Source organism: Rattus rattus, chromosome 18, assembly GCF_011064425.1.
Source record: "Rattus rattus isolate New Zealand chromosome 18, Rrattus_CSIRO_v1, whole genome shotgun sequence".
NCBI lineage: Eukaryota > Metazoa > Chordata > Mammalia > Rodentia > Muridae > Rattus > Rattus rattus.
The window spans coordinates 12,866,424-12,891,428 of record NC_046171.1 but is presented as its reverse complement, the minus strand read 5'-3'; the positions used below and the strand labels follow the sequence as shown (position 1 = coordinate 12,891,428).

The 25,005-nt window shown below is 38.9% G+C and overlaps 1 protein-coding gene across 1 annotated transcript in view; it reads left to right on the top strand.

The window, feature by feature from the left end:
* Nucleotides 1-16,670: 16,670 nt before the first annotated feature.
* Nucleotides 16,671-25,005, top strand: part of Pcdh15 (protocadherin related 15) — a 107,329-nt gene continuing 98,994 nt past the window's right edge. The window contains exon 1 of the mRNA XM_032889292.1: nucleotides 16,671-16,792. Within this exon, the coding sequence (XP_032745183.1) occupies nucleotides 16,766-16,792 (27 nt within the window). The 5' untranslated portion in view covers nucleotides 16,671-16,765. The remainder of the gene's footprint in view (nucleotides 16,793-25,005) is intronic.

Sequence of the window (25,005 nt, the reverse complement as noted above, 5' to 3'; positions counted from 1 at the left end):
CCTTGGGCTCAGTCCAATGGTTGGCTGAGTATCTGCATCTGTCTTAGGTGCTGATTTCAATTTCTGGCTATTATAAACAGAGGAGCAATGAGCATGACTGAATATGTGTCTGTGGTAGTATGTCCAAGAGTATATGTCCAAGAGTGGTATAGCTATTTCCTGAGGTAGATCTATTCCCGTGTTCCCGAAGAAGTTCCACACTGATTTCCATAGTGTCCATAAAAGTTTGCAATCCCACTAGCAATGGAAGACTGATCTCTTTACTCTGCATCCTCCCAACATGGGCAGTCACTTGTTCATTGGTCTTACCCATTCTGTGTGCTCAAGATGAAATCTCAAAGTAGCTTTGACTTGCATCTCCCGGATGACTCAGGATGCTGAACATTTATTGTGTTGTTTCTTAACCATTCAAGTTTCTCCTCTTTCGAAAGTTCTGTTTACAACTGTATCCCATTTTTAAGAGTTATTTGTTTTCTTAAGGTTTACTTTTTTGAGTTATTTACATTTTCTAGATATTAACCTTCTATAAGCTGATTAGTTGATTACTAAATCATCTCCTGTTGTATAAGCTGCTTTTTTGGTCCATGCAGAAACTTTTCAGTTTCATGAGATCCCATTTATTAATTGTTGAATTTGGCACCTGTGCTAATGGTATGGATATTTGTACATATACCCATACAGTTCGACCAGCACCATTTGCTGAAGATGCTGTCTTTTTTTTCCCAGGGTGTATTTCTGGCTTCTTTATAAAAAAAATTCAGTATCCATGAGTGTGTAGATTATGTCTAGGGCTGCAGTTTTATTCAACTGATCAACAAGTCTGGTTTTGTTTGAATACCATGATGTTTTTATTACTATAACTCTGTAGTATAATTTAAGATCAGGGATCATGGTACCTTCAGAGATTCTTTGATTATTTTGGATTGCTTTAGCTATACTGGTGTGAGTGAGTGAGTGAGTGAGTGAGTGAGTGAGTGAGTGAGTGAGTGTGCATGTTATGTTTGTATGTATCTGTCTATGTTTTCATATGAAGATGAAATCATCCTTTCAAGATCTTTGAAGAATTGTGCTATGATTTTGATGAAAATTACATTGAATCAGTAGTAGATTGTTTTTGGTAGGACGGCCACTTTTATTATATTAATCCTCCTATTCCATGACTGGAGGCGGAGGCCTTTCCATCTCTGATACCTTCTTCAGTAACCCATTTTCATTCAGTAGTAATTTGCCAGAGGTGAGCCCAGGCAATTGTTCTTTCTTTTTCTTAATTCTTCCTGAGGCAGTTGGGGTAGTGGGGAGCAAGCACCAGCCTGGGTAAGGCTTTGTCTTATGAGATATTTACAGTTTCTGTATAATAATAAAAAGTTTGTTAATCTAAGTCTACTTTACTTTGCTCCTGTGGCTGACCTGCCTTCTGTGCCCTCTGAAGCCAGAAATTTCAGTCTCTGGCATTTAGCACCTCATTTTTTTTTACTTTTATTTATTTATTAGATATATTTCTTTACTTACATTTCAAATGTTATTCCCTTTCCCGGTTTCCTGTCCATAAGCCCTCATCCCCTCCCCCTCCCCCCCATACAGGTGTTCCCCATCCAACCCCCCTTATCACTCCCTAAACCCCCTTCCCCCTAGGGATCCAACCTTAGCAGGACCAAGGACTTCCCCTTCCACTGGTGCCCAAACAAGGCTATTGTCTGCTACATATGCAGTTGGAACCTCATCTTAAAGCAGCAGGAGATTAAGTAATGTAGTCTTTGTTCTATCTCCATGGGAATTGCTTGGCTTTAACTTTCAGCCAGATAGTTGAAGTCACTGGAAGGAAAAGGGATACTTTGAAAAGTGAATTTAGCATTTTTTTTCTAAGTTGTAAAATGTTTCACATGAAAACTCTCTAAGAAAAAGGGAAAATACAGAATGATCCTTTCTTTTCTTTGTCTTCAGAATACATTATCACATGGTTAAAAGTTCACCACAGGTTTACACATAAATTCAAATCATAAATTGAATAAGAAGTTTACAACAGAGAATATATACATGCATATCCATTAGGAGAAATTATCTGGCTAAACATCCATCACTTGTCACAGTTCCAGAGTTTCATGGAGAGTTAAAAACATAACTAAGTTATTAGTTATGTATAGATAAACCCAGTCAATATTTTATCTTCTGTCCTAGCACCTATAATAAATTAATAATTATAGGTTAATGTTTCTTGAAATGTGCTCTGAGTAGTAGGTTGCATGCTTACTAATAGTAGTGACACTGATGACGGGCAGAGTTCTCATTACAGTTTTGGCTATCGAAAGGGACTTAATAGCAATATTATTAAAAGATCTTAATTACTATAAACTTAGGAATTATTATAGGATAATCATTAAGGACAAAGATATCATCTACTTGTCTATATAGCAACACTACAATACATCTTTATAGTTCTTCAGAGATCTGCTCAAAAGGGTGAGCTAATACCTAGTTGTTGTTATATATGTTTAATAATAACAGGAAAAGCATATTAACAGCAGGAATATTTTCTAAAATGAATTTCTCCTGGGCCTTGACTTTGGGAGCAAATATGTAATGGAGTATTCATCTAAGGCAGACTCATCTCAGGAAGATCACTTGCTAACTTTTAGCTTGTTGGCTCCTGAGAGTAACTTTTTTAGTTTCTATGAGTTTGTAAGCTTCATCTTGTGGTTGATATCTAGTTTTAATCTATGGTGGTCATATGGGATACAAGGTGTTATTTCAATTTTCTTGTATCTATTGAAACTTGCTTTGTGTCCAATTATGTAGTCAGTTTTTATAGAAAGTTTCATAAAGTGCTGAGAAGAAGATATATTATGTTTGAGTGAACTGGTGTGTTAAGTCTATTTGATATAGCACATCATTTAGGACCAGCATTTTTCTGTGTATTATCTTGATGATGTATCTATTGGTGAGCATATGGTATTGAAGTCACACATTATCACTGCATGATGGTCAATATGTGATTAAAGCTGTGGTAGTGTTTCTAAAAATTTTATAACTCAAAAACAATAAACATAAATTTAGTTTGCCATTCTTTTTAAACCACTACTTAGAATGCAAGTCTAGCATTCAATTCTTCCAAATCTGATTCAGCCTTTTATTCCCAGGAATTTTGATAAGCTTCATTAATCAGCCTTGTTCCCGTTTTCATCTCTTACGGAAACTTGTAGAGAATTAGCTCCCTCTGTAATATCTTTTGAAAAAATAATTACAGTCAAGCAGTTCAAAGGAAATCATTATTCTAAATGTTGTCACTCTCGATTTAGAAAATTTGTTGCTAGTTATTTACTTACAGCATGCGTTTTCCGTCTTTGCGGCTTGACATACAGAGCTGTGTGCCTGTTTTATTAAGATATACAAGAATTGCAAGGATGCTAGCCAGTCCAGGGGCTCAGCTTTGCTCATAGACTGTTCCCAAAGAACACATTCCAGATACGAATTGTTAAATATAGCAATAAAGCAAATAAGGAGAAAATGTTATTTTTTAAATCTATATTAGTGGAGATTGTACATTTCAGTTGTTCATTTCAAACTTGCCTTAATAGAATAGAAATAGGCATAGGCATAAAATATTTGTGAAATTGTCTTACATCTTTATCCTTGATACCAGATAGACCTAGGTTTCCTATCAAGCTTCAGTACTTACTAAATTATCTAAATTTTAGAACTATCAACTTTCTTTAGGGATAAAATATCTCTATCTCATTGGATGTTTGAGATTTTTAAAACATGGTATTCTTTACAGAGAATATTACTTAATTTAAATCCAAGGATTCTCTGAATTGAAAAGCTATGACTATTATTTTCAAGTATGCTTGAGTCATGCCTCAAAAGTCTAGCAATCACCCAATGAGAACACTGGCTCATCCTCACTTTTGTGGGTATGTCCCACATGCTTCAGTGTGAGCTATCCTTGGGTCATTAGATTTGAATTCTTATATCTTGAATGACAACCAGGTAATTTATTAACAAAGATGTGGTATTGTTTTCAAAAATAATTATTGAGATAAAGGTAGCATCTCTGGTGGTAATAGAGATTGTAGGATAAGATTTAATTTAAAGTTAATTAATTTGATTAGAGCTTAAACAAAAATCAGAAAGCTTGCATTTTTATAATGCCTTCTGTTATCTTGGGAAAGGAAAGCTACTGTCATTCTAGGTACTCTCTCCTTCTCTCTCTCTCTCTCTCTCTCTCTCTCTCTCTCTCTCTCTCTCTCTCTCTCTCTCTCTCTCTGAAGTATATTACACAGATAATCCCCACTGTTTCTTGAAAGGATCCCTAGTTAGAAGCAATGGAAGCCATGTATGACTGACTCATGCTAGGAGTTTTCCAGAATAATCGTCTAAGGCTTGCTCAATCAAAGCACAAGTGGAACTGGATCTAAGGAAATACAAATACTAGAGAAACACATGACATTAGAAACTGAAATTCTTTTTGCAACTGTGCCATCAAGGCATCTGGGACAGTAACTTTCTAGCTTATGGCAGTGTCTCTTGGGGGCAGAATCTGATTGGCTTGAGTTGAAGCATGTCCCCTTGACAATAAGTAGGGTGGATCCTCACAGCCTATTGGATATGCTGGTAACCCATGGGGTATGTTAGTATGGTGATAAAAGTCTATAATAAAAATGAAAGGGAATGAATACTAGCCAGGAAAGATAGAGAAAAAAATCTTCACCTTTCAAAAATAAATTAGAATACCAATGTATTTGAGGGAATTCTTGAGGGTGAACAGTATGGAGGTCACTCTGAAGGCATGGGATATTATGGGATATTTGAAGATTATATTAGAACTTTACTATCATTATTTTTAATTTTCATTTTTACTGACTTGATATTCGCAGATGGCTAAATGATCTAATTTATGAAGTTATGTTTCTTCGAACATATTTTTTCCTAATAAGTGGTTTAGAAGTAGAGGGATGATAATACTTAGAGGTAATAACCTACTGCAAGAACTGTGAAATGCTAACAGGTATTCATTATGTACTTTCCAAAGGCTAAATTTAGCCTGCCCATTACACTAAATAGTTGCAAGTACATTGCCTCATCTTAAATTGCTTCCAAATTTTCTGTTAAATTTGATTATTTACTATGTTGCATGCTAGTGATTAATGGACTCAATGAGGATAAACAGATTAAAGAATAATTAGATTGGATTTACTGTGGCCATTGTTCTGTCTATGCATTCCTTCTTGGTGAAATCTTCACAAGTAAGTCATACATAAGTTGGAAATACTGTCTTAAAGAAAGTGAACCAGCAAACCACAAATCTATCTTTTTATATCACAGGGTAAAATGTAGGTTTTTATGCTGAGTTTAGTCATGTGGAAAAAGTAAATATTTATACAGTACCCCCTTTTTGCATAGTGTATTATAGAAAATGCACATAATGGGCATGGTCAAATTCACTGCAGGATTTTTAGCTATCAAGTAACTGAGTATATAACTGTGAATAATTGTGTGTATTTGAGAGAATATTATGTTTAAAAACCTGTGAGTTTCTCTGCCTTTATTCATTAACATCAATTTATTTTTAGTTAGAAAGTTGGTGCCTTTTATTATATAAAATCATAAAATATGCATAACAGAGAAATTTAATTTGCATTTCTAGATTTTTGTTCTCTTAAAGCTCAGCATACTTTCTCCTAAGCAGTTTTATTGTGGCTGTATGCATACACACGCGCGTTCTCATCTGTATGCTCTTCTAAAGTCCCTTTTTCTGTCTCTTTTTCATTTACTATTATAATATCCAGAATATTTTCTGTCATTAGGTATTTTTCCACAACTTAGTAAACTTCAGAAGCTCCCATACATATGTATCATAATTTAGTCCTCTCATCCTATGTTAATAAAAATCTGATTGCTTTTACAATAGTTGGGAGCAGAATTTGGTCCATGAGATGGGAGGTCTCATTGTTCATTCATTTTGGTTTTGTACCATTTCCTGTTTTTTTGAAGTGGGTCGAGAGATGTCTTAGAAGAGACACTCCCTTCGAACAGTGTTCATTTCCACTAGCTCCTCCATTTTTCTGAAACAGTTTAGAATTAAATTTAATTTCCTGAATTCCATTCCATTATTCTATTCTCAGCTTCTAATGTACTTATTAAAAACCGGGAAAGCTTTGGAAATGTCCCAGTGAGATGTTATTTCTTATGTTTTCAAATACAGAAGTATAATAAAATAAAAGGTCTGGTATCTGTATGCATAAAAATATCTTTTAAGAACTATTGAAAGAAAATTCTCTGTGCTCCATTCCTTCGAAATTACAATGCAGAGTTTTAAATAGTCTCTTGGACTTTAAAATGATTTAACTGAAGCCCTAAATGAAATTATTTTGTGTATGTCATCAAATGTTGGGGTCTGAATCCTATTTCTGGCTCTTCTAATTATATAATTTCAAGCACGTTGTTTAGTTTCTTTAAGCCCCATTATCTTCATTGATAAAATACAGACAATTAATGATCCTTAAGATTTTATTACAGAATTAAATGAATATAGAACTCAGAAAGCATTTAACCCACAATGTTCCCAAGGTTGATACAACCATAAATAATAGTACTGTCCCTGGTCATGTTCATGCAAAAATGAAAGATATTAAATATAAACATTTGTAAAAAAATAACTTTACCTTCTCTAACTGTGTTATTTTGGAATACATTAAAGCCTTTCTGTTTTGTAAACACGTGACCTGAAAGTTATGTACAAAAATTAAAGCAATAGTAGACAGGTTTGTGACCTCCATTCCCAAGAGATCTCTAATCTAATCTCTGGACATTAGGAATGTTTGATCTTGGGGGACTCCTCTGATGTAGTGAATGAGAAACATGGAGCTCTGAGACATCTGGGTAGAGATAACACAAGTATAAAAGTCTTTGTAACTGAGAAAAAAGAAACAAGATGGTCTGTGTTGGCTAAACACGAAGAAATCTCTAGCCACTCTAGATTTAAATAAAAGCATTGGGAAGCTCAGAGTATCCACTTTGGGAAGCTGGAGAAATGATATACTGGTAAATTAAGAAGAATTGTGATTTTACATAGCGGATATTAAATAGAAGTTTAATAAAAGACACAACCATGCCTGAAGGCTCCAGAATGGTCCTCAGAACTGCCTGTATCTCAGTCAGCACAGTAAGAGACTTCTGACAGACAGACTAAAAAAATTAAAATGTTTTGTATTATAAAAACTATATGAAATGTGTATGCTAGCTAGATAATTGATGGGTAGATAGCTGATAGCTGATAAATAGGTTGACGATAGAGATAGACATTGATAATTGATAAATGGTACTCAGATAGTAGATAATAGATATATGAATTGAGTAGAATAATAGATGAGATGATAGGTAGATAAATTGATAATGGATTATAAAGACAACTGTTAAGATAAAAAACTCTCACATAATATAATATTTATAATTTTCCAAAGAGGTAAAATATTAATATGAACGCAAATTCAGACTTTAATTAGTAACTAGAATCTTTCTCATTTAATTATGTCCTCAATATCATAGTAATAAACTCATCAGTGTTGCCATTTTCTCAGAAGACCTAGCTGACCTATACTACTAAGGATTCTAGTAATCTGAGTGCCTGTATCTGGGGCAGTTATTTCTTCCCTTACGTCAGCTTATTAACCTTTCAGTCAAGCACATACATAAAATGCATGTTTTAGATACAAGCAATTAAAATCAGGCAAAGGTTAATTAAATCAACATCAATGCTAAATTAGAAAACTATTAAAATAAACTTTGAAATAGTCAATCTTTCTTGCTGCCCAGCTACTGAAAATAAATACCACAGAAGCTACAACAGACTTTAAACCCACAGAGAGCTGAGAACTAAGGACCAATGGTTTTCTCATCTTACTCTACCTAGCAGCATATTTCCAAATATTCTGTAGGACCAGCCTGTGTGGTCTAACCCTGGTCACCTTTCCAATTCTATAACTCACTGTGATTCTCATACTGTGATATCTAAACCAACCACAGGGAGGGTGGAGAATATCGGGCCTCTCTGTGATTTCTCTGATGCATTTTATCAACACCTCTCCCAGTTTATCTTTACTCATTGCGTGCTTGAACTGTCTTAAATAAAAGACACAACGTGGACAAGCAAGGATTTTGCAGTCATTCGAGGAAGTTTAAAGCAAACTTGACTTAAATTGGAGTTACTTCCAAGCTTCCGCCTTAAAATAACCAAACCCCAGGGTTGGCTGGGATGAAAGAAACACAGTCCTTACAGCCAATATGTGTGAGGTATGGGAATCAAGGCACTGTGTATGCTTAGCATCCACAAGGGAAAGCATCCCTGTGATTCCACATACAGGTGAACACTTTGATATTCTACTATTGGCCAACATTCATTTTCCATTCTTAGATAGACTGCATAATCCCTGCAAATTCCCAAACAATCTTCTTTCTATGTGTATGGCCATCTGCCCCCTTAGACACACAGAGTTCACACAGTGACCCAGACTGGGAATATAAGGTGTTGTGTATGTAGTACTTTAGTTTTGTCTACAGAATAAAATCAAAATATGAAGAGGATCCTAAGGACAGAAATTTGCTGAATACTTTTGAGATGAGATAGAAGGAAAGTATTCGGACAGAAAAAGTGGTTTCTTGCTCTGAGTTTGGTCATACATCCCAGTGTCCGTGAATCCAAAACTGAGTGTAGCTGACAGGGTCTATGAAGAGTGGCTAGAAAGAAAAAAAAGTTCACTTTCCTAAGGTGCAAAATCAACCAACAAAGGTATTTACTTAGGGACAGGATATTCATGATGTTTGTGCTTCGCTACATTAGGACTCTTCTCTTAGCCTGAACACACCATCTTATATACAAAAATGAAATTCTTTATGAGAAACAAGTCAGCCTTATGTTTTTGTGTATGTTTTAGGTGTTTAATAATCATTGAAATTGGTTGTAAATTAAATCTTTGAGCAATGCAATTTCAAAATACTTAGAAACATACACATGCACGTATGAATGCACATGCACACATGCACATACATGCATGCTCTCTGTCTCTCTGTCTCTGTTTCTCTCTCTTACACACACACACACACACACACACACACACACACACACACACACTGTAAAGACATTGAAAATCCCTCTCTCTTTTCTTAATAGCCCATACTTAAATCTAAAGTCTGTCCTGTTTCTTCTCCCAATAAAGCACCAACTTCTCTCTTCTATGACACCTCCTAAATTCTTTTTTCTGGCATGATCAATGACCTGGTTTTACCTAAGGGAATGTCTTCAGCACAATTCTTCAGGTTCTACACACCAAGCTGAGAAGTACCTCCCAGGCATTGATGGCAATTCGTCACCTGCTGGAATTGAGCAACCCCTACAGCCAAGACTGTAACTTCTTCCTTTCCTTCTTTGAATATCAAACTGTTTTGTTCAGAATCCACCCTGACCTAGTAAACTGTCATAAACCCTACAGGGTTAACTGTTGCTTCAGAATCTAAGAGTGATTATTAATAACCACATAGCAAAATTAATACTGGGCCAGGTTGAAATCTCTTCCACCAAAAAAAAAAAAAAAATTAGTCTACTACTTTTAAATATAGTCTTAGGCAAGTTCTTAGGACAGGGTAGAAAGCAGTCACATTCTCTGCCAAAATATCACAAGAAGTTCTAGGTCAGTTGTTAAAATTGTTCCTCACTGAGATCTCTGGAGTTGGGCCTCCATGGTCCACACTGCTCTTAGAATTTCTGTCTTCCAAGTCCCTGTAAAGATGGCCCATTTAGCTCCACTAATGATACTCATATGCTTTTCTAGTCAAAGTTCAAAGGCCCCTATAGTCCTGTAAAAACAACGTAGTCAGGCCCATGACAGCAATATCCCACTGTCTTGTACCAACTTCTGTCTTAGCTACTTTTCTATTGTTGTGATAAAATACCATGACCAGAGCAACTTATAGAAGGGTTTATTTGATATTACATTTCTTATCAGGTCCAGCATAGCCCTGGTGGGGACAGAATGACTTGGTTCCTGTCCCTGGGACAGGGTCAACACAGGCCTCCACGAGTGTTGATGGCCACTGTGGACATATGGCTTGTTTGTATAGTAATGTACATATCTTACATTCCCCCTTCAAGGAATTTCCTCTCTGCTAATAGTAATGGCTCCAGGGTAGTCAGAAACAGCATAAGTCCAGGAGGCGAAGGTGTGTCTAATGTCTCAGCAAAATGGTAAATGCTGGGACCTGGAGGACAGCCCTTGAGGCTGTGGGAAAGAACGCTAAAAACAGGGTTCAAAAATATATGATTTCTCAAAAATAAGAATGCAGAAGTATGGGGTTGGGGATTTAGCTCAGTGGTAGAGCGCTTGCCTAGCAAGCACAAGGCCCTGGGTTCGGTCCCCAGCTCCGAAAAAAAAAAAATTAAAAAGAATGCAGAAGTATGAATTATATAAGGGGCTTGGCAAATCTAAAAGAACAAAAACAGCTCTGCTGTGAGCCAACTTGTGAGTGGGAAGTCTCAGAAGGATGGAGGAAAAGGAGAGGAAAGGAAGATGGAGAAGAACCACATGGCTTAGAGAAGTGGCGAGTAGTGAGGGGTCTCATAGCTGGGAATAAATCGCTATAGTGATAGAACTGCCCAGTCTAGGCATATAGCTTATAAATATAATAACTGGTTGTGTGTTTTTTATACGGACTTATTGGGGTAAGACGTCATCTCAACAGATATGTGAAATAAAAAACTGGGCTTGTGATCAGCAGAGATGAGCCATCCAGAGAATTCTTTAGAATAGTAAGAGTTGTTTCAAGTAGAACGTAGGGAGAGAGCTGTCTGGAGATCTCTGCAGAAACCGAACAGGGAAGAAGTAGTCTATAATGCTGTCTTGAGCAGAAGAGAGGTTGTCAGCTTGGACCCATGATTTGAATTCAAGTCATTAGTTTTGAAGCTCCCAGACACCCCCTTTTCAGAACCCCTCTCCATGTTGAGGCTGGTCCTTGGCAAGTTTTAGAGCCATGTGGAGTCCAGCAACACCACAGTCAATAGCATGATAGCTGACAGATGTGGCAACTTGAAGAGAAGCTAAGGGCTCACATCTTAAACCGCAAGAAAATAGAGGAAACTGAGAAAGGTATGTGGCTTCGAAATCTCAAAACCCACCCTCAATTACATGTGTCCTCAGCAAACCCTAAATATCTCTAAACAGCGTCACCCACTAGGGACCAAGTATTCAAACATGTGAGCCTTTATTTTCAAAATACTACAAATAGTTACGTTAACGACTTTCCCCTGCAAGGTAAACCAATTTGCATCATGTCTTCAGGAATAAAAGAGGGGGTAAGGGTGGTAACCCTGGGAAATTACCAGTAAATTAAGGTATTATAATCACACTAATAGGTAATCAAGGTAGATTTCCCATCTGTAAGAAACTTATTGTGGAGAGAGATCAAAGTATTCTTAGTTAAATGCAAAACAATTAGTTGAAAAGTTTGTTTAATAGGGAAAAATGTTTACTGTTCTCTTCATTTCAAAGGAAGGATACCTCTCATCTATCAAAAATTAGCAGGAGTATAAAGAGGTAGGCTAGCTTATATTTGACTGTCACAAATAGTTTTATATAATGTCGTAAACATCGACTTCGAAATTAATTGGCAAATTATATTCAATCGTAATTCATAAAGGTAAATTTTATGTCTTTTGTGAAATACACTAAATGATCTCATTTTAAAAATAAATGTAGCCTTAGACATATTTCAAACTGAGCAATGCCTAATTGTCTTTAGTACGCATGATTATTATGTTGCGATCTTATACACTTACTAGTCTATATAAAACTAAATAGCAGTAATTTAAAACTCCCCCAAATGTTCCACGACACTGGCGTGGTGAGTCGTGTCCACAGATGATTGTGAAGAAGCCTGGAAAGCCTTAGGACTAGATGGTTGCGCCGCTAAAAATTTCTGAACGGAAGTATTTCCGCCATGTAGACGTCACTGAATCGGTGAACCGCATCAATGACTTGGTAACCGAAAATGAACAAGCAGCTCTGATTCCTGCAAATGACTTGGAAATCATGACCCATTGTCCCCTCAGATGAGGCCTGAAAGTCTTACGCTCCCCACCCCCACCCGACCCCCCAGAAATCCTCACGGCCAGATGCCGAGGGATTCATCAACTACTCAAGATGATCGTCTTTATTGAGTTTATAGAAGGCACGCATTCAACTTGGTTCCTAAGGGAAAGAACCAGCTCATCAGACTTTAACAAAGTGAATGCATGTACTCTGGAGATGTCAAAAATTTAAAAGAATAAGAAAACTAATAATACAAAAGACCAATAAACAGAAACTTGGCAGCCCATTGTAGCTCTTCTCTGGCGCCGGGCAGATACTGAGCCCTGGCCATTGGACACTAAGTTACTTACAGTGTTGGAATTCAATTTTGCTTTCATTTGATTGACCGTGCCCTAGTTTTCCCTCCTGGAGTAAAAAATATGTGACTTTAAAAACAAAAAACTGAAGAGATACTAGGATTTTAGAGAAAGTTTTCAATTTTGAGATACTGAAAATTTTAGAGTTGGGTATTTTAGATAGAGACTTTGGATGTTCTAAAAAAAAAGAAAAAGATTGAGCTTTGAAATTGTTTAAATTTTTAAAGACTGGGACTCTGAAAAGTAGGAGTGTTTTATGTTATAATATCAGTATTAATATGGTATGGGGAGGGCTATAAGGAAGGAGAGCCTATGGTTTTAGGGTGTTTATTATGTTTGTTTGCCAAGTGACGAGAAATAATTTTTTTTTTCAACTTGACACAGACATATCCTGAAAGAGGGACTCATAATTGAGAAAATGCTCCCTTAGATTGGCCTGCAGGCAGGGGTATAGACTATTTTCTTTGACGGATATTTGATGAGGGAGATCCTAGCCTATTGTGCATGGTACCACCTCTAGGTAGTGATGATGCCCGTGCAGCCAGTGTGTGAATATCGGGCATAGGTCTGCAGGATTGAAAGAAAACACATACATGGGTCACCCGTTTTCAGAGAGTGCCACCAAGGCTTTACTGAGATCTCCTTATACACCTGAGGCAAAAGCTGTGGAAAAACAACAAAGTAGGTGAAAATCCTCAACCAGGAAAAACAGGAGAACAGGAAAAATCTGTGTCGTGGAAAGTCCCGGGCCCAATCAGGGGCGTAAACAATTTCTTAATGATAACAAGCTGATAGGCTCTGCAAGAGGGAAGGGGGTCATGGAAAGTCCCGGCCCCAAATCAGGGGCCGAGAGCAGCTGCCAAGGGTATAAACAACTTCTTGCTATAGCAGGCTGAAAGGTTCAGTGAGGGGGAAGGGAAACACCCCAAGGTAGGGCCCAACAAGGTAGGTGTTCCTAACCAACAAGGCTGAGCAGCCCAGTGAGCAGTGATTCTCCATGGATTCTGCCTCAGTTCCTGTCTATGGGTCCCTGCTCTGACTTTCCTCAATGGTGAACAGTGATATGGAAGAATACGCCAAATTAACCCCTTCCTCCCCAACTTACTTTTGGTCATATGTTTTACCAGAGCAATACAGAGTCTAAGGAAGACAAAGAGGAAGTTACTCTAAAGTGAGCTAGTACTATAATCCTACAATATCACAGTTTAAATTCGGCTCCTCAGTTAAAATCCATCAGGTTTTCTGTTAGCAGGAATTGAATTGTCAATGTTGATGAATCCTTAAAGCTGTGTTTAATTCATTGTCCGAAGTAAGGTATAAAAGTTAGGTACATGTACCAACCACAGGCCTATTTTAAGAATCAGCAGGAACACTACCAGAGTTAAAATTAAAAAAAAGAAAAGTCTTGGGAGATGGCACATCTCTCCTAATATACTCAGGAACCCACGAGCTTGTCATGTATACACACACATGCAAACAGACCAATATGCACATAAATTATCATAAGGTATTTGTAAACCTTTGGGAAATTCCATACATAATTATTTTCAGTCTTGAATTATAATTCCTGGAGTGTGCAAAAGGACAGGTGGGTTTATGAGTAGAAAGGAAATCAACACCAACTGTCGTGTTCTAAACATTGCTATTAGATGATTCATATCTTTACCAAGCATGTGGGTGGAAGCTGAGCAGCTGGGCTTACCTTGACAGACAGACAGACAGACACACACACACATATACACACACCACACATATGCAACACCACATACATTAACATATACAATGCAACACATACACATAGAACATACACACACACACACAAATATACCACCCACATACATACATACACATACACACACATAAACAACACATACATGTAACACCATATATACACATATAACATACCACACACACATAAAACATACACATACAAACATACCACACACACATACCAACATATACTGCATTTTTAAATTATTATGTGTTTTTGTGAGCAGCTGTCAGATAATCTGACCAAAATGCATTTTATGTTATGATTTTTTCAATGCATTAAAAAATATTTTTTTTAAAAATGTGATTAAGTGGTCTTGAATTCTAGCAGCGTTCTCTCTTAAAATAAATTAAAAACAAATCAGAATACCATGGGTACATTAGAAATGAGGCTAAAAAGGGGTTGGGGATTTAGCTCAGCGGTAGAGCGCTTGCCTAGCAAGCACAAGGCCCTGGGTTCGATCCCCAGCTCCGAAAAAAAGAAAAGAAAAAAAAAAATACATGAATAAGAAATGAGGCTACAATGGGGAGAAGAAAGAGGGCTCAGCCCTGCACCTTTTATCTGCCTCTCCCAGGTCATATATGCCCAGGGATATCTGACCTTCTGATATTGCTACCTGATGCTGCCATCTGCAAATACACCCACACCATGTGACCCCCGAGGCCACAGCAGAGGTTGGATAGGTGACTATGCTAAAACCATAATTAAAAAAAAAGAAACATTAGGATTTATGACTCTGTCCTTATTTATTAATTCATTTACCCATCCAATAAAAAGTTGTCAGATCAAGCATACAGTACAGAGAAGAAGAACATCCCCCACATTGCCCTGATGCCAGGTAAGCCCAATTTCAGAAAGTAATAAGGTCTCTGTAGAAAATAAAACCATGTTAGTGGGGTTGGAGAGATAGCAATGGGGATAAAAATCATCGAGCAAGTCAGAAATGGTGCAAACTGCAAGGGAAATGGGCAAAACAGAAGGTGAAAACATGAAGAAGCCTGAGTGCTTTATAGCCTAAAAATGATGCTTACACCCAAAGGTTAACTGTCCTTTCATTTCCCTTACTGCCATGCATGCACACAACTTACTTTGTTTCAGAGGAGGCAGTGGTGGTAACCAGTACATGTAAGGACCCATCTCCTGCTGGACACCACCATGTGTTCAAATATCAGGCATGCCACCTACATAGGGGAGGCTGCCCCACTAACCTCCATTTGTCTTAATCCTCTGAAATCGAGTGTGATATTAACTAACTCAGTGTTCCATCTCTAGATGGTGCTGCACCCCCTGGAGCAGAGCCTGTCACATCCTGTCCAGTAATTACAAAGAGCCAAAACTATGGAACTTTTGTAATAGTCTATTTTCTAATGATAGTATAATATAAATACATAATTTCCTCCTTCTTTCCTTACTCTAAATGCTCTCATGCGATCCCCTATTCACATTTCTCTCTCTCCAATTTGTGGTCTTTTCTTAATTGTTGAGGGGTGTGTGTGTGTGTGTGTGTGTGTGTGTGTGTGTGTGTGTGTGTGTGTGTCAGTGTCCAGTAACACTAGATAAATAGATAGATAGATAGATCATTGATTAATAGATTGTTGATATATATTGTAAACATATGTATGTGTACATATATATATATATATTCCTAGATATATAAATAAACCTGCTCGATCAGCATAATGGTATTTGTGTATACATGATTTCAGGAATGACCACTTGTTATTGGATAACCAGTTGTGGGGAGGGTGTTTGTCCTCCCTGGGGAACACTACTTTGCTATCTCTTGGCATCCTTAGCTGTCTGTAGTTCTTTGTCTAGGTTATAAAGCACCATGAAATTTCCCCCTCCCATGTTAGCATTTCTATTGGTGTCCTCCTTGTTAAGATCTTCTTTAAGAAGCCATGTTGATAAGAAATTCATAGGTGTCTCTGTGGAGACATCTCTAGGAGACACAATTGTGTATAAGTGTGTATATGTGCAAGTTAATAAATACATAAGTTATAAAGTTAATTCTGCAGATCTTATTCAAATATAGAAGCCATAGAGATCAATGTGACCTATAATGTAGTACCAACTAGCTTTCAGTAAGTCAGTTTCCAATAACACTATTCAGGAATATTTGGGTGGTTTATATATGACTACAAAAGGGAATCCAAGTTAAGAAGTTAAGTCGCTATGGCATTACAAGTCAAATGGTGGCAGTTAGAGGTCAGTCACACTGAAAGAACACTTGCTTAGCACTTACTGGGCCCTAGGTTGAATGCCTAGTGCTTCAAAAATAAAGTAAGAATGCAACATTACTAGTAATATTCATACTTGTATCCTCTTGACCAAGAAATAGACATCACTTAGGAATGACTTCCTAAACAGTTACATGCATCTCTTTACTGAAAAGTATGACAAATATTGCTTTATTTTTATTCTAACGAATAATCACTAACAAAGACATGTCTTGTCTCCCAGGCAATACAGCTAAGGTGTACATTGAGATTCAGGATGAAAACGATCACCCCCCAGTGTTCCAGAAGAAATTCTACATTGGAGGTGTGTCTGAAGACGCGAGGATGTTCACGTCTGTGCTCAGAGTGAAGGTATGAGGAAAGAAACTCCGAAGTGAAACTCTGCTGAGTGCAGAGAGCTCTGACTCTTGCAGGCACCGCCATAGCCTGATCATTTGTATCTGTGGCGCTTATGCTCAGGCTAAAAGCACAAACAATAGAGTTGCCCTTGTTTGATTTCTGGTGCTGGATAAAATACCTTAATGAAGACAATGCTAGGAGAAGGGGTTATTTTGGATCACAGTTCCAGAGAGGATAAGTCCATCAGGATGGAGACGTTTTGGCTACAGAGCATGAGGTCGACCAGCACACTACATTGGCAGTCCATCAGGATGGAGAAGTTTTGGCTACAGGACATGAGGTCAACCAGCACACTAAATTAGCAGTCTAGAAAATCTTCGGCTACTTTGTGGGTCCTTCTTTCTTCCCCCTTCTCTATGCCTTTTCTGCCCTTTGAACTCCTTTAATACTAGCTAAGAGAGAAGAAAGGATAGAGAGGAATGTTGGGTTAGAAAGGGGCAATATTATCATAAGACTAGTTCCTGCTAATTAAGGATGACGAGTAACTTGGGGCAAGTTTGGTCATCACCTTCAGGATATCCAATTTCTTCTTGTTGTTTCTTGTTGTTGTACATAATTGCTTACCAAACAACGGCCCAACACCAACAACCAACAACCAACAGCCCACCCTGCCTCTCAGGGCTCTTGCATTTACAGACCCTCTGAAAAGTCCCCAGAATTCTAAATGTCACACAATCAGAGAAACTATCTGCAGCTGGCAAAATTGCACCCCTGCTAGAGCTCGATGAGAACCATAGCTGCTGAGGGCAGTCTGAAGCAGTCCCCCATCACCACACCCGGAATGGAGACATAGTCTTATAATGTGTCTATGCTTTGGTTTGGGGTTCTTTTTTTTTAAGATCCCAAAATGGTTACGTCAGGACAGGTAGTGGGACTACCTAGTTACATACCTCTAAAGGTTCCATATCCTCTCAGAAATGAACCTCCCCTCTGGGAAGCAAATATTTAAACACATAAGCCTGAGGAACATTTCACATCCAAATATGATAGAAATACATGGATTTAAATATCTAAACCCAACACAGATATTTTATAATGGTGTGAACACTAAGCAGCTTCATAAACTTCTACTAAACCTGGGGCCAAAACACTTGAAACATTCTACATAAAATGCTACAGTGCCCCCCAGCATATATTTAATTTTTATTGTCATATTTGTTTGCTTGTTTATTTATTTATTATTGTGTTTATGTGATGCTGTGGCTGGGGTTACATCAACACCTACCCATCAGAGGCTACATTTCTGGAGTTGGTTCTCTTCTTCCTCCTTTATTTGGGTTTGGGAACTTGAGCTCTGATTTCAGACTAGTGCTGCAAACACTTTTATCTGCTAAGCCATCAAGGCAGCCCTCTCAATACCTTATCATGCCTCTATTAGGATCACTGCAGAATAACTCCACAGAGTCCCAGAATAAAATTTCTAGCGGCGGATATGGAAATCCCTCAATTTATAATGGAAAAAAATTGACTTCTTAGAACAACTTTTCAAATTTCAAATGGTGCTTAAATCAGCAAAATAAAAATACTCCTAAACGCTGCTAATTGTAGGACTTTAATATCAGTTGTTTTAAAAAAAAATTCCTTCGTATTTCAGAAAAATTCAGCAAACTACTTATCTAATTTGCTGAATGATGCTCAAATCCCAGACTGATGCTTTCAATTTTTCTCTAATATCCACACATGCTTATTTAAAATGCCCTTAAATGCTTTCAGTTGTTTTGTCGTGACACAATAGAATTTTAAATATTTCTTTTTATTTGGGGTAAGAGTTCAGATACCAGTTCACTGCAGATTATCAGTTAGAATTATTTTTCTGAGTGCACCTTAAGCATTCTAACAGCTATACACTAAAAGACACAAACCCGTTTTGATCCCTGGCAAGTTCAGTGTCGGCATTCCTATGTTTGCTCATGAGAAGCTTTTCCCCATTAGCAGGCCCTCTGTGATGAATGCTATCTCCTTTAGCACTTATCGAACACCTTTAGTAACAAAAAACTTTCACCCAAGCCAACAAACCATGGGCCAGCCAATAGCTCCTCCCCAATGGCAGATCCTGATTCCTAAGCTAAACTATAAGTTTGTGATTAGGAAGATGGGGATAAGGGAGTCAAGGCTAGGGAGCCTGAGGCCAGATGGGTAGAAGAGTCCTGGTCTCAAACAACCAAAAAGCAATGATGAAAATACAGAATATAGAAACTGTAAGAAGGGTAAAAGAGGGTCCAATTTTCAGAGGACGATAGGGTGGGAATTCCCACGTGAATTTTGACAATGCAGCTTATTCTAAAAGTTGTATACTGTGTAGGGGAAAAAAGAAAACCAGAATCAAAATACTCAAATGTTAGATTATTCCATTAAATAGGTCTGCAGATATCTCTAGCAAGGAAACTCAGTTTTGACCATCTTGGACTATTTCATGATACTATTAGAAAATGTATAGCCTCCAGGGTTTTGTTTGGCTTAGTTTGATCATAGCATTGTAAGCTAAAATCCCCCAACTGATGGGCAGCCCACCTATTCAGCCCATGGTGGGGTGTTCTGCCCTTCTAACATGGGTTTGTATGAAATAACAGGGGCAGGAGAACACACTGGGAAATTGAAACTCACTTTATGAAAATATATTGGTTTGAGAAATAAGTCTACCTCTGGAGACCCGGCTCATCCCCACAAGAAAGTATTAATTCCTTTCAAGAATAGTACCCAAATGATCTAATCACCTCTACTGCCTCACTTCTTAAAGAGCAATTTTATCTTTCAATATTGGTATGGGAACCAAGTCTGCCACGAATACACCTCTGCAGAACAAACCATCTCTACATGACAGCATCAATACCACCCGATAGTATTTGTAAAGGACACAGAACCATGTGCTGTAAGCAGAAACAGAGAGAGAGAAGGTCATCTACCTCTATCCCTAGGGTCTGTGGTGTGTATAGCACAGGGGCCATACCTGAAAAGTGATAAGTTATTCCTCCTCTGGTGAAATGAGCCAATTCAAGCCAGATCAGATTATGTTAAAGGCATGTTTATTGGGACACTGCTCTCAGGTGAGTTCACTGGCCCCAGGGATTGAGGAAGGGAAGTCACCATGGAAAGGTGGCATGGGTGGAGGGAGAAAACGAGAACATGCACAGAGAGAGAAGAGAGGAAGAAGAGGGGAGGAGGAGGGAAAGGAGGAGGGGAAAAGGAGGGAAAGAGGAGAGGAGGAGAAGAGGAAGAAGAAGGAGGAGGAGAGGAAGAAGAGGAGGAAGAGGAAGAGCAGAGAAGGAGGAGGAAGAGGAAGGAAAAGAGGAAGAGGAAGAGGAAGAGGAAGAGGAAGAAGAAGAAGAAGAAGAAGAAGAAGAAGAAGAAGAAGAAGAAGAAGAAGAAGAAGAAGAAGAAGAAGAAGAAGAAGAAGAAGAAGAAGAAGAAAGATGAAAATGTCAGAAATATAGGGAGGAGTCTGTGGGGGAGGGGCTGGGTAGGTCAGAGGGTCTAAGGGATGCTAAGAGAATCTAGAGACCAGGGCAGATTTGATAGGTAAAATACGCACGTCTCAGTCCTTCGCCCTGGGGTCTGAAACCAAACAAAAAGAACTACAGAAAACTGTCTTTTCTAGCAGAAAGTCATGGAAAGAAGAAAAAGATCAAATATAAGAGGAGGCAATAAGTACTTCAGAGATATGAGCTCTAGGGGGATCTAGAGAAACATAAACATGAAGCTCAGGTGGGAAACACTCATTTCGAGTCCAAACATTTCATAGAAACTAGTATTTGACAATGAGACATTCTCTTGCCATGATCAGAAACCCAAGAACGGAATGACTAAATGTAGGTTGTTTATCAGTGCCCTGATGGACAGCACCGATGGAGTAATTCAGTTAGGAGAACACAGACTGCATGTAGGTTCAAAGGAAGGAACCATTTAATTACTAAAAGAACACCCCACTACTCTGGAGAATACAGAAGATAAAACTGATAAAGGAGGTGGACAGATCAGAGTGGAGCTTATAGAAGAGGATCTATACTCACTTGGGGCAGCAAGAGATTGCAAAAGCCAAAGAAATATGACCGGAAGGCAGAAAACCGGTGTGCGGATGGAATCAGCCGTTATTGACCCGACACAGTTGCTTCTCACATCCTGGAATCAAGGAATCCTGTTTCCCGTCTTAGCCCAGTAGACATGAGTGACAGCAGTCTTCAATTCATGCTTCGAGTGGAAAAATATTATTTAAAAGTCGCACTGAATTGGATACTACTCTCCTGGGATGTTGGAGAGAAATATGGTTTTTAAATGACAAATCTCCTGGGGGTACGAGAGAGGGTTTTTAAGCCACTTGCCGTCGCGTATTAGAGTAATGGCAGATTTCATCTCCTATGAATAAAAGTTATTTTTTTAGTCTGCCATAAAAACTCAAAATACTGAGAGTTATATCTTTCAAAAGATGCTGCCAGCTAAAAAAACAAGAGAAAAAAAATGTGGCATAAAACAGAAATGACAGTGTAATATCGTACTTTGAAATATCAAGAAAGAAAGCTCTACTCCCATAGAATATGGAGAGCAGAGTTGGGCTGGTGCTTAAAAATATGTTGTGTGAAGATAACAAGAGTAAGATCATTGTTTGAATGGATTGCCCCGTATGTGGTGGGAAATGAGGAAGTTGTCTATCTGTTCTCCACTGGAGCATCTAATATGCTAATGGGCGTGCTAGGCACTCATGCTTAAAAAGCAAGTGTGGTATACTCCTACTGTGTACTAAAAACACAGAACTAGGTTTCGACTCTCCTTACAACATTCTAGTTAATGAGACAACAAGGAAAAAGGGGGCAAGGGTAAGCAGTAGTTAACTCCAGGTGAACATACCGTCTAAAGTAATCCTACCTCAGGTTTACACTACACTGAGTAGAAAATAATCTGAAATGGTGGTGCAGGCAGCTTTAAATTATTTGCCACCATTGGACAGTTTAGAGGATGTTTCGGTTTTCACCTGCTTAGCTTGTCCTATGCCCTGGGAGAGGCTGTGCCTGCCCTGCAAACTCACCCAGCCTGAACCAAGCACCCTTGTCCTGTTGTAAACGATGCCCTTGGACAAAGGTGTTCCACTCATTTGTGCACGCCTGTGCACAGCCTCCTGAGCAATGTTTCACGAGACGGTGGTGTTTCACGTGGGAATGGAGTCTTCTTGGGAATCGAAATGTTCATGTCATGTTCAAACAGTACTTAGATTATGTTAGGTCACGGATGATGAAGACCAAACAGGCCTGATCAGCACTTGCTCAGGCTTAATGCTGACACAGTTGTTACAGAGTGTTTTACTACATTGATTTCCACTGGCAACGAGTAATCAGTCATTTTAATTGCGGAGAGTGGGAGGAGAGCCTGATACTATTTTTTCTCTTTAGTCTCTAATCCAAGCCGTTAACATCATTTAAAAACTTCACTCCTGGGACTTTGGGGTAGCTCAGTGATAGAGGGCTCACCCCATCCTCGAGGAGTGATCAGCGCGCTCTTGCTGTTTCTCTGTCAGCCTCTTCCTGTCCCCTAGGCAGGTTGTTACCACACCTGACACACGCATTGCGTTCCACTGGCCCTGCTAGCCTCGAGTGTTCTATACCCTAGCATGGCTTCCTGTCATGGCTTCCAGTGAAATCATGACTCAACAAACTGAAACTCAATAACCAGATTCATATGTTAAATGTTCAAAGTACAATACATCCATACAATTAACTTACAACCAATTGATAAGGATATAAACCGCCTACCTACATAAGATAAAATTTGTTCATCTAGACAGACATACAAAATCCTGTACACATCCATCCCTTAAGAATAGTCGTAATAACCTGTAAATGTGCAGAGAGAAGTCTTAACATCCACCTCCATGTTCTCTCTGCTGCTCTCCCCCTCTCTCAGGTCTCCTTCTCTCTAAGACTTTTCTCCTACCCATTCTTCCTTCTTGTCCAATGACAGGCCTTGTTCTATCCTGTACCTCCCTTCAACTGCATAATGGCATTAACCTACACATAACAACGTCGGTCAAAAAGATAAAAGGTGGGAAAAATTCATTGGCTGTCTATGTATGAATGGATACGCTACTGTGTAGTCTACACATATGATTGAATATTATTCAGCCCTGAAGGAAAGTCAAGTCTGCCTTGTAGTGTATCCAGGATAAGCACTGAAGATATTATGCCTAGTGAAACAGAGTAGACCTACTGGACATGTCAATGATGTGACACAGTTAGGTGTCAGCAGGTGATGTCTGGTGCCATTTTGAAGTTTCTATACATGTAAACTATTTTGCTTCCAAGTACATGTTATTTGAATAAAAATATTACATCAAATATTTCCTTGGCATAAATGATCTTCAGGTGTTCAACATGACTGTAAGGTTTACTTAATTTTGAATTTTAGGTTACTGGGGCCTTAAGTTTAAAGAAAAAATTTATGGAGATTAAAGAAAAGGCCAGAAGAGGCATCTGGTTCCCCTGGAACTAGAGTACAGATGGTTGTGAGCCATCATGTGGGTGCTGGGAATCGAACTCAGGTCATCTAGAAGAATAGCAGGTGCTCTTAACCTCTGGGCCACCTTTTCAGCTTCATGCTATGGTATCTTTCAAAGAACATACTATTGATTTCTGTTGGCAGACAGAAGTAGAAATGTGCAATAAGGGTTTGCAGGTATGCTCACACCTAATGGTGGATGACACAATATTTTCCAAAACATTGCACCAATTAGCATCCAACATTTTAGCAGTACCCAAGCACTCTGGTTGTTCCAAAAAAATGCTTTCTGTCTTTGGTATTTTAGCCATCTGATGGACATATGATGGTTTCGTGTGCTTTATTCTCATTCCTTAGCATTAATAGAACTTAAATGCCCCTCATTTTTTATTGGTTATTTTGTTTATTTACATTACAAATGTTACCCTTCTTCCAGGTTTTCCCTCCAAAAACTCCCCATTCCAGCCCCCTTCCCCCTGCCTCCAAGAGGGTGCTTCCCCACCCACCCATTCCCACCCCACCACCCTAACATTCCCCCACATTGGGGCATCAAGCCTTCACAGGACCAAGGGCCTCCACTTCCATTAGTGCTGGACAGTACCATCCTCTGTTACATATGAGGCTGGAGTCATGGGTCCCTCCGTGTGTACTCTTTGGTTGGTGGTTTAGTCCCTGGGAGCTCTGGAGAGTCTGTTTGGTTGATATTGTTGTTCTTTCTATAGGGTTGCAAACCCCTTCAGCTCTTTCAGTCCTTCCTGCAACTTCTCTTTTGGGGTCCCCATGCTCAATCCGATTGTTGGCTGTAAGCATCTTCGTCTGTATCAATAAGGCTCTGGCAAGCCTCTCAGGAGACATCCATATCAGGTTCCTGTCAGCAAGCACTTCTTGGCATCAGCAAGTGTCTGGATTTGGTGGCTGCATATGAGATGGATTCCAGTTTGGGCAGTCTCTGGATGGCCTTTCCCTCAGTCTCTACTCCACTCTTTGTCCCTGTATTTCCTTTAGACAGGAGTAATTTAGGGTTAAAATTTTGTGAAGGGTGGGTGGCACCATCCCTCAACCGGGGGGACCATGCCTAACCTTTGGATATGGTCTCTGCAGTGTCTCTCTCCCCTTTGTTTGGGTATTTCAGCTAATGTCATCACTGTTGGGTCCCAGAAACCTCTTGCTTTTCTGGTATCTGGGACTTTCTGGTGTCTACCCACAGTTCTCCTTTATACTTCTAGAAATGTCTTTGTATTAATGTCATGGGAGTGTTACCAGTGGAATGCAGGGTGTGTGGAGGTCAGAAGGCAACTTCACAGAGTAGGTCCTTCCTCTCCACCTTAACGTGGGTTCTGGAACTCAATTTCATGTGGCCAGTCATGTGGTGCCAGTTCGTTCTCTGACCGAGCCGGCCCATCAGCCCACTTCCTAAGTTTATCCTCCTCATGCAGAGCCTATGCCAGAATGCTTGCAGTTCTTTCTGTTGTGATGGTTGCTGTTTACTTATGCACTCTACATTTCTCCCTTTCCCTCCCTCCACCTTCTAACACCTTGATCTCCCTGTCCCTGCCTCAAGCACCTCTCCCTCTGGTTTTCCAGATCAGGTCACATATAGCCCGTGACACCCTGCTCTGTTGCTTTATTCTGACAATGGTCCCACTTTCCTGGTTTCTGCAGTTATTCCAGGATATATACTCATC